Raw genomic sequence first — 18,855 nt, 5'->3', positions numbered from 1 at the left:
ATTTATGCAAATCTATGTAGTCTAAAACACCTACAAGGGGCTTGTGTTCTTTGAGACTACTCTAAGTTTGACAATTACCTTTTGTTCTTGAACTTCGCATTTTTTATATCCAGATTGGTGCTGACATTTAGTTAATGTCAGATAGATCTTCTGCTCTATGGAAAAGTTGAACGCTTCCTTGTGTCAAGTAAAATTGCTTCTTTTGATATATTTGTATAATGATAACAATAATAGTTAGAGGGGTTAGTCATCAAGATGTTCGCAAAGACGGGAGGCATTCCTCTCCTTGATGAACAGTTTGATATGTTTCGGAGGAGGAATTTGGCAAACTCTGTTTTCAGAGGCAAAATTACTTTTCACAGAAATTTGAGACAAAGATTTAGCTTCTCTTAGCTACTACCCACAAATAAAAGAAACAATGCCTTACCTAGTATCAAAAGATCAAAGAAATGGCTCTTCCAGTTGGGAAGAAGAAGAAAGTGAAGTCCTCGTGGCGGTTAAAATATAAGACTCTGTTTAATTGAACTTATGGAGTGAAATGGTCCATTATGGTGATGTATTTATTTTTTCTGCTCTGGATTTTGCTTTACTGAACATCCAGAGAATTCTAGGGCTGTAATTAGTGTCCTTTGATATTTCCTAAACTGTTTGCTTTGTTTTACTCTTCTTCTGCCATTGCTTCAACTCCCTCATCAAAGGTTTCAACACCTTCACAAGTGACTATCTTTCCCACACAACAGAACAATATCTTTCCAATTGTCAACTACTTTGTTTTGCATTCCCATAGCATCAGGATTAGACTGCATGAAAATAAGTGGATTAATTCATCATATAAACTAGGCAGCAACACAAGATAAATGACTGCTTGTTTTGTACCTTAACATAAACTTTCCATTCATTTACATCTTTTGCTGTCACAACAATCATCTTTCATTCTTCATCCCACTTGAATCCACTTTGTGTCTTGATTGCATCTGTAACCACCGCATGGTACCTTTTCCACAGTTTGAGGTGACTCTTTATGTTTTCTTTTGTCAATTCAAGACCCAATTCAGAGTTCATTTACTCAAGTGCAGTTTGTAAAACTAGAGGCTTGCAAGAATTGCCATCACTCTTATTCCCTTTAGCCATCTGGTCAAGCAAGACCTAAGCCAAGGCTTTATCCATTGCCTTAGTCCATGCAACATAGCCTCAAAGTTTTTCCGGTGACTGAGTACTTGATTGAGATTTTTCAAATTGCTTCCCATTTCCTTTCTTTCTTATAAAAATATAACAAACACCCAAAGAGAAGTTTTGGCACTGAATCTTACAGAAGAAGTTTATGGTACAAACATCCAGGACCACAATACTTGGAGACTGCAAATTCAAATTACAAACTTCAACAAATAAAGTAGAAGAGTTCGGATGTGATGAACTGGCAAACTACAAATCATGTAGTATACTTGCATTGCTTTTTGATTGAACAATCTAAGATTTTGTATGAGTTCACTATAAACTGATGCTTTAAGGCAACCACTTAAGAAGCATTAAAAGTTTGTAGAATCAGGTTCCCCCTTGTGGCTTTCATGTACAATCAAGTTCATTCAGACTGAATCCTAATCCTTAATATCAATTTCAGCCTTAGGCCGCATCAGGAAAACTGGAACAGATGAGAATCAAATTGTTTGCTTCCAAGTCTAAAATCTTCATTTAATGGTTTGGCAGCAAAACTTAGTGTAATACACAGTCAGTACTTACAGTGCTATTACTACAACAGACCAACATTTAGAAAGTTAATACAGATGCAGTTTAACCATATTTATCTAGCCTCATAAACTTTAAAGAATCTAGTAAACCAGAACAGAGATTTCCTTTCCTATTCACAATAGAAATTTGAAACCAATAGATGAAGAACAAGTCCATTCTTTCATAGCACTTGCTCATCAAGATAACTACTTGTTTCGTTTGGGTTTACGCCGCTGGGCCATTATCAACGCCAATGAGTACAATGTTAACCTTTTCATTGGACTCTTGCCCTCAGTTAACCTTTTCCACTTGCTATGAGGCCAATGAGTCAACAATGTTAACTCAGTCAGTTTCTTGGTTCCAGTGCACCAAAGCTGCTATAAAATATTGGTGTGAAATTCCAATATTCTACGTTTTAATTGAACAACCCTTTTACATATTTTTTGGGGAGGGGCGTGGGAAAGTGGGGAAGGGGGCAAGGGGGCAAGGGGGAAAGTGGGGAAGGGGGCAAGGGGCAAAGAGGATGAAGAGAAGGGACAAAAAAATAGAAAGAGAAGAAGTATGACTATTGAGGAAGTGTGTTACTATCAGTTTCATGGAAATAGAGTCAACAAAGTCTTGAACCAAGTCAGCTCCCGTTAAGTGCATACTAGCTAAAAACACAACATGGAACTTAAGCCAACTGATGGGGGAGGACGAACTATCCAAGCTGGTGTACGAAAATCAAGCACCTATAGCTGCAGGGCAAGTATTACTTTTGCTTATATTTACCCACTTGCTCTAGAAATATAATCAAAAGTTAGTACAAGATTTCTAATGAAGTAGCATGTTGCGCCAAAAAGTGTTACAAATAAGGGATTACATAAGTTAGAAAAAACGAGTTATAAACTCCAAATATTTCTCAATAGGTGGGGAAAGAGTTGCAAAGTTCTTTATGGGCTGTGAGTCACTTGAAGATTTAAATTTGTCTTAGTGCTACCCAGAAGAAGGTCAAATTCTAGATCTCTCCATGAATTCCCTTAGAAGAATGACATTATCCTATAATGACATTCACAAAATTATGATTGATAACCCAAATCTTCGATACTTGATGATTGAATCTCTTGATGAACACGCACTAAAAAATTTAAGAGTCTCTAGTCACAGCAGAGAACATTATAGAATTTCACCCTATTGATGATTTTACCTTCATCTATGAAGATACCCTATGATTTGAAAATTTGGTGCATACGAAGTTTTCAGCAGGGAGCCGAACTTTACCTCGTTCATGTCTCGCTCAGATGCTAAATAAAGTTGAAACTGTTGATTGTTCTGGTTGTCGAACTCAGTTTATATCATCGAGTATCTTTTACAACATGAAGCAGTTCTCAAAGAAATAAGTTTTAGGTTTTGAGAGGATAACGCATCCACTGAACATTGGTTATATTCTAAATGGAGGAAATTGTTAATGCTTCCAAGATGCTCAAAGACCTACAAGATTGTTCTCCCTGAGTAAACTCCATTTTCTGTGAAGTAGTTTTTGGTGTATGGTGTAAAAAAATATTAGAGTTTATACATGGTGAAAATGTCATGTGCTTGTTTTTGTATCAAAATCCTTATGCCAAAACTTGTTTTGCTTAAATTTTACTGTATATAAACCACAATTGCCGGTTTCTATGTCCTTCACATAATGGAAGGTGCAAAAATTATTACCAATTGTATACAAGTTTAGGGAATATGACAGAGTAATGTATTGTTAGAGTCAAAAACTGTGAATTGAAATGGCGTAAAAAAAAAAAAGAAAAAAGGTTGCAGAGTGATGGCAGCCATGGAGTTGAAATGCTCGGACATAAGCTCATGGAAGGCGGCTCTGTCGTCCTACAAGTCCAGCATCGAATCCTTAAACAAACCAAACCTTATTTCCCTCGACGATTTCTACAGGAACGAGCTTCCGGTACTGGTAAAGCAGAGGAACCCTACTCCATATATAACGACTGATGAACTCTCAAAATTAATGCAGTGGAAGCTGAGCAGGGGCAAATGGAGGCCCAGGCTGCTGGACTTCGTTTCTTCGCTGAACGACGACGTTGTCAAATCAGCCTCGCGAAAAGCGTTCGAGTCGTTGCCGGACGTTTCTAAAGCTGTTAAGGAGCTCACCGTCTTGAAAGGCGTGGGCCCCGCCACTGCCTCCGCTATTCTCGCTGCCTATGCTCCTCATATTACTCCATTCATGTCCGACGAGGCGATGGAAGCAGCAATTGGTAACACGAAGGACTATACATTGAAGAGTTATCTAGTTTTTGTGGAGAAGTTACAAGCCAAGGCAATGGAACTTTCGAGCGAGGAGGACCTATTCACACCATCAGATGTTGAGAGGGCTTTGTGGAGTGCTTCTGTAGCTGCCAAGTCAAAAGCTTTATCATCAAAGCCTGCTGAGGTTGACTTAGACAAGAATTCCAAAAGAAAGAGAAAGCGGTGATTGGAAACTAACTAGTCCGATTCTGGCACTAACTAGCACATAAGTTAATTCTTGCACTGTGTTATACCCAAGTAACTCTAGTAATGTGCAGCTTGGGTTTTCTTCCCCATGGAATATGTCTATTGCAAGACAATTTTTGGTACAAAAAAAAAAAAAAAAAAAAAAATGTATTGTTAGTTTAATGATATTTAAGGATATAAAGTTTAATGATATTTAAGGATATAAAGTTTAATGATATTATGATAGTAATACGTATGATAATGCTGAGATAAAGTTGAAACTTTGAGAATATATATATGCGAAAAAAATCAACTAGGACTCAGGAAACATAGAACATTAAAGAAGATAATCATATGGTTCAATGTTCAGCTAATAAGTGAAACTTCTAATGGCTGGAAATCCTATGGAACAAACTAATGTTCAATATGTCCAAGGTAAAAGAATTTTAGCCATTATACCAATTTCTAAAGACCCAGGACCAAAATGACAAATCAGAAATGCCAGCAACATAACTAAAATCTTCGATATTTCCTTTGTCAAGCCAGATGTTGTACTTGATCAACAGATGAAGAAGCAGGAGACAAGGAGATTCAGGTCGGCATTTTTAATCCTTTTCTGGTAAGAGTTCTATTCCTTAGTCGAATAGGTTTATTGTTCAAATCCTATTTCAAGTTGTACATACAAATTCCATGTGTACTATTTTTATTAAGTTTCTTTTCTTCTTTCCTTCTCAATGTAACAGCTACAGCATTACCTGAAAATATATCGATGCCGATCGAGCTATGATCTAAAAGGTCATAGTTCAAAGTTCCCTTCAATCGACCCTGCCCACGCTTTATGAAGCAGAAAATGAACTTAAATGTGCAGAGAAGGCAATATGGCAGCTCGTAAAGTTGCTACCTAGAAAAAATTTAGGATAAATTACAGTTTATCTAGGTGGTTTACTACCTTTACACATTAATTCTCTTATATTTTAATGGCTATCCATGACCCCTTCATGGTTTCAACTAAAAATTTAAAGAGATGGAATCGTTCATTTGTAATGAACTACTTTAAATGTCAAGATTACTCTCGTTTAGAAACTAAAATAATTGAAGTCACAAAGATATGTAAATATAATATGTATTACACTTAACCTTCTGTAAGTTGCGCACTTTCACGTAACTCTCTTATGATTTTCAATAGAATCCCTTGTGGTTAACCAATAATTTTTATCTTGATATTCACACCAGCTATGTTACGGAGGAGGTGACCATCATTTTAACACTTTGATCTAAGCTATAAGAGGGTATGGTTTTTTGAAACTATAGGAGGCTTATGTAAAAATATGTTAAACTATAGGAAGGTTAAGTATAATTCGCAAAAAAAAATATATATATATAGAATGCTCCTTGACACTTTAATTTTATGATATGGGTATAACTTAAACCACAAACATATGTAAAAAGGCCATATTCTACACTGCATAAGCAGTAAGACTAATGTTTGGTTGCTATAGATTTTAAGTGATAATAATCCACTAGGATTGATCTAATGGTTGGCAGAGGGTTTTTAGACTTCTTCACATTGCCAAGTCCAGAGTTTCAAATCATGGTCCTAAGAGTTATATTTAAAAAAAAATGTCACGGAAGCAATTGACAAAAGAGGGGTACTTGTTCAAGATTCATAGATAAGCATATAGTCCAAGGAAGAGATCAAGTATGAATTTGCATATCTAATATTTAAACAGAAACTACAGAACAATAAAGCTACAAGAAGCAACTATAATTTGTCTACAGTTGAAATAACAAAGCAAATTATAGTATAGGAGAGAACTGAATGTTTCAGCAAATTAAAGATTGCAGAAAGCAATGGAATGGGTTTATCCATTTATTTGCAAGGCTGGTTTTTCCTTTAAACACAATATTGCAGTTCTTTGAGCACTTCAATAGCTTCTTTGGTGGCCATCCCTTGGACATTCCATGCTCTAAAGGAGACATAGACATAACATCAAGCACAGCTGCCTGCTGCAGAAGATACCCTACTAATTCAAACTCCAACTTATGCCCAGAAAAATTTCTTATCTCAATTTCCCTAAGGTGTTTAGCAAAACACACAGGCTTCTCTTGAGCACCATAATCCAGTGCTGTCTGGGTATATACTTCACAGTGCAGTCCAAGAAATTCAAATATTTGGCAACCAAATCAAATTGACTTTTTTCTCTCAGTTAGCATTAAATAGAACTTTATGCCAAAAGCAATTATTCATGAACATTCGACAGTGTGACAATTAGTTGAAAATCTAACTTACCAAGTCACAAATCAGCACTTCCAGGTTGGGAGCACAATGCAGCAGAATTTCTAAAAGTTGCCACTGGTAATCACGGCTTGCTTTAAGCTCCATACGTCTCAAATTATGAAATTCAGGCAACGAATGAGGAGATCGAAAGAGAACCTTTATACCACAAACAACACAAGTATCATGAAAATGCTAGAGAAACAGAGATTTTGCATCATAATGTACGGATTTTGGCGAAGAAATTAGAACTAAAATAAAAAAAATTTACCTCTAAAGAAGCGCCTGATAGACGAAGAAACTTAACATTGCACATTTTACTAATAAAACTAAATAACTGCAAACGTGATAGCATAGCACAGGGGGCATTCCAGGAGAAAAATCAGCTCTGACCAGAGACTTGAACCCACATGTTGACTGTACTTTACTATAAGAATCATCGTACTCGAGAACCTGAAGATTGGGGGTATTAAGAACAACCTTGTCCATACCCCAAAACGGGCGCCAGATTAACTTTTCTAGGGAAGGAATTGAAATTTCAACAGATCCAACTTTATATATACGTGGCCGCACTGCATTAGTCCAGGCATCCTCAGGATCAACTACACGGCCTTGCCCGTCTCTCAAACTTGTATCACTGCCCCCTACTTTCAACAATTCTATATGCAAAACTTTGAGCTTGGGCAAACAAAAAATATTTGGAAATTTGACAAGAGCTCCGCCACACAATTTCAAAACCACAAGCGTTTTGCACCAAAATATTTCACTAGGCAAGACTGCACTATTTTCATTCTCTCCCAGTCCAATTGCAATATCAAGAACTTGTATATCACGCCAAAGCATAAAAGATATCCATACACTTGCAAGATAACTTGTGGAAATGTTTTGGCTGTGAAGACGAAATTCACTAACAGAATACGATTCCCACAGCATAACCAGTCTAAAAACAAAGTTTATATACTTTTCAAGCCACTCTGGTTGTGATTGTGTTTGAACTTGTGATCTTTTATAAGGAATTTGTTTTCTTTGCGGGGGATGCAAAAGCAAAGAGTTATCAAGATCAATTTTGGGGACTGACAAGAAAATGTACCTCCACTTGGTGGATAAAATAGATGTGGCAGCTGCAAATTTCGTGGAAAGAAATGAAAGTATGTGACAGATTATGGAGTGATGTAGGTTGCTGAGTCTATCTTCTTCTTCTATACAACCTTTGGGTACCATGCGCTCTCTATCTTCTTCTTCTATTCAAATTTGGCCATGCATTTGCACAAGCATTTTTGCATCTTCACAAAAAAAAATTTTTTTAATAGATATTAATAAGAACTCAAAATGATAGATATACAAAATTGGAAGTACTATATAAACTGTCAATGTATACTATATCAATTCATATAACATATAATACAATAACGTATTTGTTTCTACTGAATCTTATCTCGATGTTTAATTTTACTTATTTTGAGTAATGGTGGTGGTAAAGTTACATATGAGAGAACAAGATATTGTAGGGAAATCTACTAATATTGATTACTTATTCAAAAGAAATCGTAAAGAGAAGAATTTAATAAGCAAAATTCTACAAATGGAAAAAGAACCCAAATCTAAGCACGATTGTAGAAATAAGTAGTTGATTTGCAATTATTTAATTACAAGAAAGGAGAATATAGTTTTTCTTTACTTTCCTATAGAATCAATGAAATTGATAATAGTGTGATAGATTTGTAATTGATTGATTAGAAGGAAAAAATGTATTTGCTTTCTTTTATTTTCTATAATAGAGAATGGGCATCCTTACGTTTTGGCAGGAGTAGACCACAAAAAAAGAAAAAAGAATAGAAAAATTTTCGGAATGTATACTTGAAAGGACATAGTAATAATAATATATGTAAAGGCACTTGAAATGTGATGCATTTGAACTTTAAACAATAATAGGGAACTAAATTGAGGAACTTTATTTAGTCAAAGAATAAAATAAAAATACAAAAAAGGAAACTAATTTAGGAGAACACTTTTGTTGAAAAGATTTAAAATCTCTAGCTAGTAGTGTGAACATCAATCCACTCTTGCTTTCACCCCCACCTATGACTCTTGTTGAAAAACTAATGCAGAACTTGCTCAAATCAGTGCTTAAGTAGAAATGGCTTTGACCCATAAAAAGCTACAAAAACAATGGATTTGAAAAGAAAAATTATAACAGTTGATGAAATGAATGAGCTACTAATCGACAATCTAAATAAATTAATATGAATCATATGCTAAAATTAGGCAATATGAAACAACATAAAAATTGAAAAATTGTCAAAATTGTAGAAATAATGATAAATAATAATCAAGCCAACCAATAAGGGTACAAAAATAGAAATATATGATAGTAAAAGAAATCATGCGTTACCATTTGCTTTGGAGAAAATGTTGTAAAGAAAACTGATAGGTTGATTGAGTAAAAAAATCAAGAACGTCATATATTAACTCTAATGTATAAATAGCAGGGAAATAATATATTCATTACTATTAGCTAAAAATAAGGGAGTAAACAAAAAGAAATAATTTGATTGTCAACAAAAACAAAAAGAAAATAACAAGACACAAATGTTAATCATGTCCAAGTGGCAACAACAAAGGATGTCCACTTGGTATTATATAGATTTGTCCAACTAAATACTTACAGATAGGGTATATTTCGGCAAAATATTGATACAAAAGAACTAAAATAATAAATTTATCAAATTTAAGATATTAAATATAAGACAAACATTGAAACTAAATAAAATAAGAATAGTTCACTCATGCACAAATTAATAATTAGTTCTAAACGACTCTTAAGCATGGCTTAAGTTTAGACTATATTGGATTCCATTTTGGAGCTTTAATGCAACTCCAGTGCTGGAGTTTAAGTTGGAGTTGTCACAGGAGTTCATTGAAAAATTACTGGAAATTGCTTTTTTTTTTTTTAATCTCTAAGAAGTCTAATCCTACCATGTTTGGGATATAACTTTAGAAAACTATAACTAGGGGTATTCTAGATCATTTTTATGGTTAGAAAGTATTAATATAGCATTAGTTCATCTTTTTTATATCTTCTATTCTTGAGAAATTGAGGAGGAAGACGGAAATTGGAGCAAGGAAAATTGAGAAGTTTTATTTTCTTTTATCTTCTTATTTGTATCTTTTATTTGAATTCTTGGATTTATTGATGATTATGTTGAACTGAATTGTTTCAAGGGTTAGGATTTTGTGAAGGAAATTTGATTATTTATCATAGTTAAATTCTTAACCGTTGCCTTGATTTATCTATTTTATTTTAATTACACATTTTTGCCTAATCATTATGAACATGTCCTTAGGTTTCGTATTGAACTGAAAAAAGTAGATAATCGTGCACTAGATAAATAAACATATTTAACCTAATCATAAGAGTAGGTTAGCTTTTGTATGATATAATTATATCACCTAAGATTTTAAAGGGTTTCATTATTTACTTATAATCTCGTGAGAAATGTGAGATTTAATATGAACAATTTAGGCGTATCGAGAGATAATGTAAAGTACCTTTAAATGATACATTCTTCGCTTGTTAAAAAAATAATTGGATAAATAATTCAAACTCTGAATCAAAATCTAAAACCCTAGTCTTTTGCCAATTATTTTCTCATGTATATCTTATTTGATTTGATTATTTATTTCATTTCGCAATTAGTGATTAACAACCCTTTGAATTTCAATTTCATCATTTTTATTAAAATAATTAAAATAGAAAAATTAACTAGTTCTTGTGGGTTTGACCCCTGGAATACTTCAACTGAATTATTACTACAATCGACTTTGTGCGATTGCAGGAAACCGTCGATCAACAAATGAAATTTAAAAATCCTAAAACCAACGATCAAGTGTTATGTAGTTAGTCCAAAGTTGTAGTAGGCCAATCAAAGAAATACCATAAGATCGAAGGGTTAAAGACTTGAAGAGTCTATAGTATAAAGGGCTTTGTGGTGTGTTATTTGATTTTAAAGAAAAGGAAAAAAAATGCAAAAGCCTTATTGTTTTGTCCCCCCACTTATCTATTTTTTTTTTTTTTTTTTTTTTGTCGACGGAGTGGGTGTCCCCCCACTTATCTATTACATTCTGCAGTTTGTTAATCATAAAGACAAAATGATTCATAGGCATTCCTCCTGCTACTAATCTGAGTGCCTTAAACGCAGATGCAATTTAAGAGACGCTTATGACTCATCTTAGGAAATAAAGACCGGCTAAATTGTGGAAACGTAGTATGAATTTGCCTATGTTTTCAGACTTGGACCAGGTATCGACTTGGTCGAACTCAGGGGTCAGGAGTCAATAGGTTCGATCGGGGTTGAATCGAATGACGTCATAAATAAAAATTATTTAAAAATTAAAATATCGTATGTAAAATACTTAAAAGCATGTTAATATTAATAAAGGTGTATTCATATATAATTGATGTTTCAAATATGTTTAACAAGAAAATACAAAGAAATTAGAACAATCAAGTAGCAATTTATATTATTCAATGAGCATTAACAAATTTAGAATTAAAATTATGGACTTGATTGAAAATTAACACCAAATTTGAGGACAACATTTATAAAGTATGAAATATTTGAGGTATATTACTAATTTTTAACAACCTAGAGGTCAAAACATAATATTGAAAATGCTTTGACCTTTCAAAAAAAAAGCTATGACACAAACCGCCGATTTTTCGATCAAACTAGGTTTTTGACCGGATTTGACAAGCCTTTATCTCTCTGGTTTTTTAATATAGATCTGACCAGACACTTGGCCGGTTTCAGGTTCTACCGGTGAGACAGGCCAGTTTGGTCCGAGTTTAAAAACATTGGAATTTGCACAAAATATTCTCCTATTTCCAAAAGGGCAAAGATTGACTGCAAATTAGTGAACACGGAAGTATTTCATTTGTAAAAAAATTAACTAGATTAAAAGATGGATTGAAAGGGAATTACATGTTGTGTTATAACCCATGTACCCAAAGCAAAGATAAAATAGGAAATCTGGAAGGATTAGTAGACTTGTAGAATTGACCTCATGCCGAGCCTCTTGATTTCTCTATCCATTTGACCAGTGACTATACCAACAATTGTTCATGACGGGATTTTTATATCAATGCAAGTTTAAATCTGATTTTTATACCCGTTAACTGCAAGTATATAGGCCGAAATCGTAATGTAGGGTATGTATCGGGTCGATCCCACGAGGAGCAAATTAAACAAGTACTAGGCCCTTATTTTTCTCTATTATTTAGACTTACAATAAATTTGAGTAGAGAAAGTATATTGCTATAGTCTACAAATCTGATATACAAATCTAGTTAACAAATGCTAAATGCAAATGGAGAAATTTCACTCAAGGAAGAATCTAGGGATATAGATTCCACTTATGGCATAAACAACACAAATGAATGGATTTACCTCTTGTTATTATTCTTGTTTAACCAGAGATTCATTTCCAAAATTACCAAGTCTCATTTTCATGATGAAATGGCTTAGAGCAATATAGTTTTCCCTATTTTCATGGTGAAATACTACTACTACTCTGTTTTCTTTCATGAAATGCTAAGTAATCCACCTAAGTGTATCTCTATTTTCATGAGCATACAACTTAAGCTCTACTCATGTGTTTCCATTGTTACTACCAATTCTCATTGAACAATAACAACTATAAACATGCTATTGGTGATCAATCAATAACAAGTAATCACAGCTACATAAGTAGACAAGTTAATACAAGATATAACAAGTGTAAATCACATTCAATTCATATTATTTAGCCATAAGTTTCATCTACTCCCTAGATAAAGAAAATTAGCTACTCATGAATGATTTAACAATCAAACTCACAAGTTTATTAATACAAAACATCATAAAGTACAAGTGCAAGAAAGATAAAAGAAAGTTTAGCCAATTGATGGTGAAACCCTCCAATTTCTGCTATGTTCTTGTACAAGATGATTACAAGTGAAGACTCCAAATGCTTCTCCAAGAACTCCTAACTAGAGAGAAACTAGTTACAAGAAGGAAAACTAGCTACGTATGGTCATCCTCTGGCTTCTCCCCTGTGTTTCTGCATAAAAAGTGGTAGAAAGTCTATTCCTCTCACTTCATAATTTCTTCCACTCAGATTTTGTAAAAAGAAGTCAAAGATATGATGTTTCCTTTTGTCTACAACTCATTTGGTCTTCTCTTTTGTTGCAGAAGCATGTGCCACCGATTTCTGTCCCTCAAAATAGTTGGAAAAGTTGTGAGAAAGGTAAAGAAAAACGGTTGTGCCACTTGCTGAGAAGAGAGACAGATCCGAGGGGTGAAAATGGATCCGAGCTCGGATCGTATGGATCTGAGATCTTTTTCTGATGGATCCGAGCTTGGATCATTTGTCCTCGGATACACTGCTCCAGAAGTACAGACGAGGGCTCGGATTGCCCCTTGTTCACACGGATCCGAGCTCGGATCGGTGTTGATCAAGTTTCCAGTTTTTCATTTCTTTCCTTTTTCTACATTTTTGCTCCCAATTTCTTTTGTACTTTGTACTCCAGGCGATCCTTACATTTCTTTCAGCTCGTGCATGAATTTCATACATCAATAACCTTCACAATTTCACAAAATTAACGCATTAATCCACTCATTCATCAAGTTTTGAACACTTAAACAATATTTAAGCAATTATCACCAAAAGAGTTCAAATATGGCTTTAATTTTCTCAAAACATACCAAAAGTTCATACCAAATTTGTACAAAATGTATGTTAAATATTCACTTATCAAATTCCCCCACACTTGAATCATTGTTTGTTCTCAAGCAATTTTACACATAATTTACCACAATGATTCAAGAGATAAAATAATATATATACTTTTGTCAAATTTAATTCCTCAAAACCTAGAAATTACTTATTATGCCATTTTTCAGATTACACTAAATACTCATAATATTCAATTAAAGAAAAATAATTATGCCTTAAATTCAACAAATTTAACTCAATCTCTCTTTCTATCCTAATTCCACAAATAAGTAAATCACATAGTCAATTTTATGGCCTTCCTCATCCCAAAACTTAACAATTTAGAGGGATTTATTCAACTTTTATTTTACTTAAATAGTGAAAACGTCTTTTTACTCGAAAATCGACACTTTTAGGTGAAAATTCCCGGTTACTCAATATTTCACTTATTCAAATTGCTAAGCATACTCTTAATTCCAATACCTTTTTACGCAAATGTTGACATTTGTAGATGCCAACCCCCGGTTACTCAGTATGTGAATCATTGGAGTAGAACATTAATAATATATATATAATATTTTTTTTCTGATTTTTTGATTTTTTTTTGAATAATTTCTTTTCCCTCTAACATAATTAAAGGAAGAATTTGGCCTTGTCTTGACTATATCAATCACTTACTTATAAAATTAAGTAAAAATGAGAAATATCATTAATCATGCAAAATTTTTCTTATTTAACCGAATATACTTTCTAAAATGTAAAAATTCTAATTGCATAATAATTCATTCCAAGCAAAATGAGGACTAAATCTTCCCAAAATACATATAACATTTTATCCAAATGGAAGAATTAGGTACTTAAAATTGAACATTTTGGCCATTAATTTGAAATATTTGGAAAATATTTTAGAAAAATTTTGACAGAGTTTTCCCATTGATAGGGTGTTAATTGTTGGTTATTTTATTGTTAATTTTCCCCTTTATCCTTGCCAAATATTGTTTTAATTATTAATATTTATTTATATTTGGTATTGGACTCAATTTCAGGAAGTGAAACAGAAAACTACAAAAATGAAGGACTTTTTGGAGATAATTGGGATTTCAAACAACCGGGCCCACATGGTGCTACAAAGAGATTGCATTTCCTTTGCTGATTAGGAGATTGGAGTCCTACGGGCAATAGGAAACTAAAAGCAAGGAATTCGGTAGAGCCCCACTTTTGGTTTGATTCTCAATTTCAGCAGGGGACCACAGGGATAAGAAGCTTTAGTCATTGTTGGCTTTAAAAAGGAGACAAACGTACGGAGAACTCTTATCAATCAATAGTTTTAGTTTAGGCTTTTAGCATAGTTTTAGTTTTTCTTTTCTTAGCTCTTTCGCATGGTTGTTCTCCATTAATGGAGGACTAACCTCTTAATTCTAGTCAAGGGGACAACTGAAGACTTGGTTCAACAATTACTGTGAGATCGAAATTATTTTAATCGCTTCCTCATTTATTGGTATTTATGTGTTTCCTGTTTTTAATTGTTATAGTCCTTATGTATGATTGATTAGTGCGCAATAATTAATTATTCATATAGGCTATTTTGCTAAATAGAGGTAATTGAATCCGTAATTGTTCGTTATCTCTATCTTAGTAGCAACTGGCGTAATTGGGTTTATGTCAGGGTAGCATACGATCTAGCTTAAACAAACCCTCATAGTGTGTTTGTTGGTTAGGATTGGGCATTTCTAATTATTAATGCAATCTAGAAATTAAATCCTACGGTCGTACCTAGGGTTGTTTTTGGGTTAGAGAAATAGTTAACGGTCGTACCTTAGCTATCGAGAAATTAAGGAAGGGTTGGTTGTTTATCGCGTGCATGACAACTATAACTAATCTATTACTAAATGTTGGAATTATTTCTGCATCAATGATCAGTGCATGAACCATTTCTGAAGTGTACCCTTGGCTAGAGTTTTCCCTTAATTATTCCTCTTAATCAATTATTTTCTGCAGTTAATTTATTTAGTTAGCATTTAATCCAAAATCCCCCATACTTTGGACTCTAGAAGAAACGAATTATCCCCAGTCCCTGTGGATTCGACCCTACTCACCGCTATATACAAAATCTGTATTTTTCTCGAGTAGGTATTTATTATTGTACAGGTTCGGCACCTGTCAATTTTTGGCACCGTTGCCGGGGACTGGTGTCAGATTAATTTGTTTCCTTTTGAGTTCATTTTGTTTTCATTTTTTTTATTTATGTTTCTCTTATTTTTTTTTTGATATAGTTTATGGCTTCTAACACTTCGTATTTTGGTGAAATACTGGATTTTCTTTTCGGGAAAGGCGATGGGACTAGTTTTTTCGCTAAGTCTGCATATGCAGAGGCACTAAAATCTATTAGAAAAAGAATGGCTGCTGCAACCTGTAAAATTTGTTATGCCAGGGATCATTCAACCGGTATGTACCCCGAATATCAAGATAATCTGAGTGTCCCATTCGATAATTATGGAGAATTTTCACCCTGGTCTCAAACGTGGTACGACCCTAATCCAAACTGGTATGATCAAGGATGGTGGGATAACTCCAGTTATAATTATACAACAGGGCCAATGAATTTTCAGCAGTATGAGTCTCAAGAATCATCATCTATGTCAGGTATGTCTCTTGAAGAAATAGTTCAACCAATAGCTACTAATACATACCAATTCCAACAGGAGACACAAATGAGGAATGAGATGATGAAGGATGCAATGAGTTATCTGGCAGATCAACTATGTCTATTGACATCCAGAATAAATCGATTGGCTTCTCAAATGGAAAAATTGCCCTCGAAAACCATTGTTGATCTAGAAGAAAATGAGAGTGCAATTTGCTTGACTAGTGATGAGGAGATGCAAGAGTGTCAAAATGAGAAATCTACAGATGCAGTTGAAAAAGAAGCCGAAAAGGAAGAAATGGAACCCCAACCGCAACCCATTCAAGTGAAAGAATCCAGTGAAGAATCATCAAATATGGTGACACCACCTCCATTCCCTAACCCGCATTTTCTTAACTCTTACTCCATGATTTCTGTTAATGAGATTGATTTTGTTATACTGGAAGTTCTTGAGTCTCATGGCAGGAATGAGTTAAGAGTAGCTATGGTCAAATATCTTGAACCGTTGAATGCTCTTGATGGAGAAGTGGATGAAGATTTCCGATCAATGCTTGATTATTTGGCGCCATCAACTAGTCCATGGAAAATCGTAACTAGTGTGCTCAAAGATTACTCCATCTATGAGGTTTACCAGGATCATATTGAAGATGAAGCATTGAAGCGAGCCACAAGATTTTATCCTCCGTGAACAAGCATAGCATGTCTAGCCAAAGACATTAAAGAAAGGCGCTGCTTGGGAGGCAACCCAAGGCTTTTGTTTTAATTTTCTTATGTTTTTGAAGTTTTAGTTAAGTGTTAGTGTCAATTAATGGTTTGATGTTTGGTGGCAGGAAATTAGTAGTTAGACGTGCCCACGCAAGGTGGTCACGCCTGAGGGAAAGAAATTTTCGTTCAGGATCTGCGGACTCTATAGCAGTTGAGCGTGCCCACGCTAGTTGGTCACGCTAACGGATCGAGAATTTTCGCCGGATGGTCAAAAGACTAGGGAGCGGTTAGGCGTACCCACGCCTAAGACTGCGTTTCTTTGTAAAAAAAAAAAAAAAAAATTTTTAAAAAAAAAATATATATATATATATATATAAAAATTTCAAAAGATACGAAACCCTATTTTCTTTCTTCTTCTTCTTTCTTTTCTTTTTCTTTCTTTCCTTCTTTCTCCTTCTTTCTTTTCTTCTTTTCTTCTTTTCCTTCTTCTGCTTGGTTCGCCGCCGCTCCACACCGAGCCGCACGCCACCAGCTCCACCTCACCCACCCTCGCCCGCCTCCAGCGTCATCCGCAACCACAGCCGCCGCTGGCCCCAAGCTCCACGACCACCACCACCTCGCGAGCTGCAGCCACGCAGCCGCCTGCCATCGCCTCCTCCTAAGCCGCGCCCATCCACCAGCGCGACACCAGACCAGCGCACCTCCAAGCTCCAGCCACGCGCCGCACACACCACCATCTCCCTCCCCTCGCGCGTCTGCCCAACCTCGCAGCCAAGTGGCCGCCGTTGCTGTCTGCCACACCATCGGGAGCCGCGAACACCAGCAGCCCTTCAGCTCACGCGCCGCCACAGCCCACGGCAAGATCCTCCATCGCGCGACCTTGACCTGGCCAGCCCACCACCAGTTCGACCCCAGCACACCGCCGCCTGCCGCCTGGAGCCCATGGACCTCCACCTCCAACAGCCGAGCGCCGCAGCTCCGCCATTGCCGCACGCCCAGCTCCAGCTGTCGCGACCACTACCAGCCCAGGCCGCTGCCCGCACTCATCTCTCTCTCTCCGCGCCTCTCTCCTCCCATTGTGCGCACAGCTGCACGCGTAGCTGACAGCCTCTGTCGCCAGCTCATCTTCCAAAGCTCGCGGCCACCACCTCGTGCACCACCTCCTTACCGCGCGTCACCACCTGTCAAAATTGACAGGTGGAGGTATTAACTTTCTACCCTTGTTTTGGTATTTTTCCTGCATCCTCAGTTGCTGGAATTTGTGCTTTTGGGTTCCTTGATGGATAAACACAGGAGGTGATTTGCTTCATTTTGTTTTTCCCGTTGAATTGGTTGGGAGTTTCTATGCATTTTTGGTATTTGGTTTTTGAAGGCACCTCTGATAGTTCATTTATTTGGGAGTTCTTTGGGGTTGATTTGGGAGTTGCTTGCCAATTGATTCCCATTTTCATTTCTTCTAATTTCTGGTGCGGTTTGGTCTTGGTTAGGGTTCCTCAGTCGTTTGGATTGGCATTTGAATTAATTCTTTTCTGTGGAATACACCAGTGGTACTGGTTGGGGTATTTTGTCTACATTTATTGATTCTACTTGGTTGGCTACCTGATTGAAAACTGAAACAACATTTTGATTTAGTTGTAGTCCAAATTTTGAACTACTATTGCTTGTTTTGTCAGTTTCTTGGGGACATTTGCTAATTTCAGTTGGTTAAGTTGTGTAAGACTGTCCATTGGAGATATTTGTTGAGATTTTGAGTGGAATTGGGTTTAATTGCTGCCATACGTGGGGATATTTTCTGATATTTATTGAGTTACTGCTGTTTGATTTAAATCCTCCCTGTGTATACACCAGTGGTACTGGTTGCATTGTTGCTTACAATTTCTTGATCCTTAGTGCTTAAATTGTTTTTCGAATCCTGAACTGTGGTTGCTGGAATTGCCAATTTCTGTGGTCAATTGCTAATTTTAGCAGGTTGAATTGGGTATTTAACTGTCCAATTGGAGACAGTTGTTACGGTTTTGGGTCCATTTGTGTCTAAATTGTATAATTTGTGTCGAGTTGTGGGTAATTTGCTGCGGCTGTTGGTTAAATTAAGGGGTGCCTGTTATGCTTAAATTTGCTTATTGAAGTGGTTACCTCTAATTGCCTTGCTCAGGAGCATTTTATCCTTTTGGTTTCCTTTACTAAGCTCTTTGGAACACTTGTTGCATTTTGGACTGTCTTGATTCTGAATTTGACTACGTTTGGACCATAGGTGCTCATTGATTGCAATTGTTATTAGTGTTGGGGTATTCGTATA

At 35.6% G+C, this 18,855-nt stretch overlaps 2 protein-coding genes across 2 annotated transcripts; one reads left to right on the top strand and one right to left on the bottom strand.

Moving 5' to 3' along the window:
* Positions 1-3,467: 3,467 nt before the first annotated feature.
* LOC113704518 (uncharacterized) lies at positions 3,468-4,226 on the top strand. Its single transcript, XM_027226418.2, has one exon. The coding sequence runs from the start codon at positions 3,524-3,526 to the stop codon at positions 4,181-4,183; it is 660 nt and encodes a 219-aa protein (XP_027082219.1). The 5' UTR covers positions 3,468-3,523; the 3' UTR covers positions 4,184-4,226.
* Positions 4,227-6,006: 1,780 nt separating this feature from the next.
* Positions 6,007-7,390, bottom strand: LOC113694794 (F-box/LRR-repeat protein At4g14096-like). Its single transcript, XM_027213669.1, has 4 exons — positions 6,851-7,390; positions 6,729-6,794; positions 6,473-6,616; positions 6,007-6,312 (listed from the first exon to the last, which is right to left on the bottom strand). The coding sequence occupies exons 1-4, from the start codon at positions 7,388-7,390 to the stop codon at positions 6,007-6,009; spliced, it is 1,056 nt and encodes a 351-aa protein (XP_027069470.1).
* Positions 7,391-18,855: the final 11,465 nt, after the last annotated feature.

Source organism: Coffea arabica, chromosome 5e (assembly GCF_036785885.1).
Source record: "Coffea arabica cultivar ET-39 chromosome 5e, Coffea Arabica ET-39 HiFi, whole genome shotgun sequence".
In the NCBI taxonomy this organism is placed as follows: domain Eukaryota; kingdom Viridiplantae; phylum Streptophyta; class Magnoliopsida; order Gentianales; family Rubiaceae; genus Coffea; species Coffea arabica.
The sequence above is the reverse complement of the archived record's forward strand: the minus strand, read 5'-3'. Positions and strand labels throughout refer to the sequence as shown.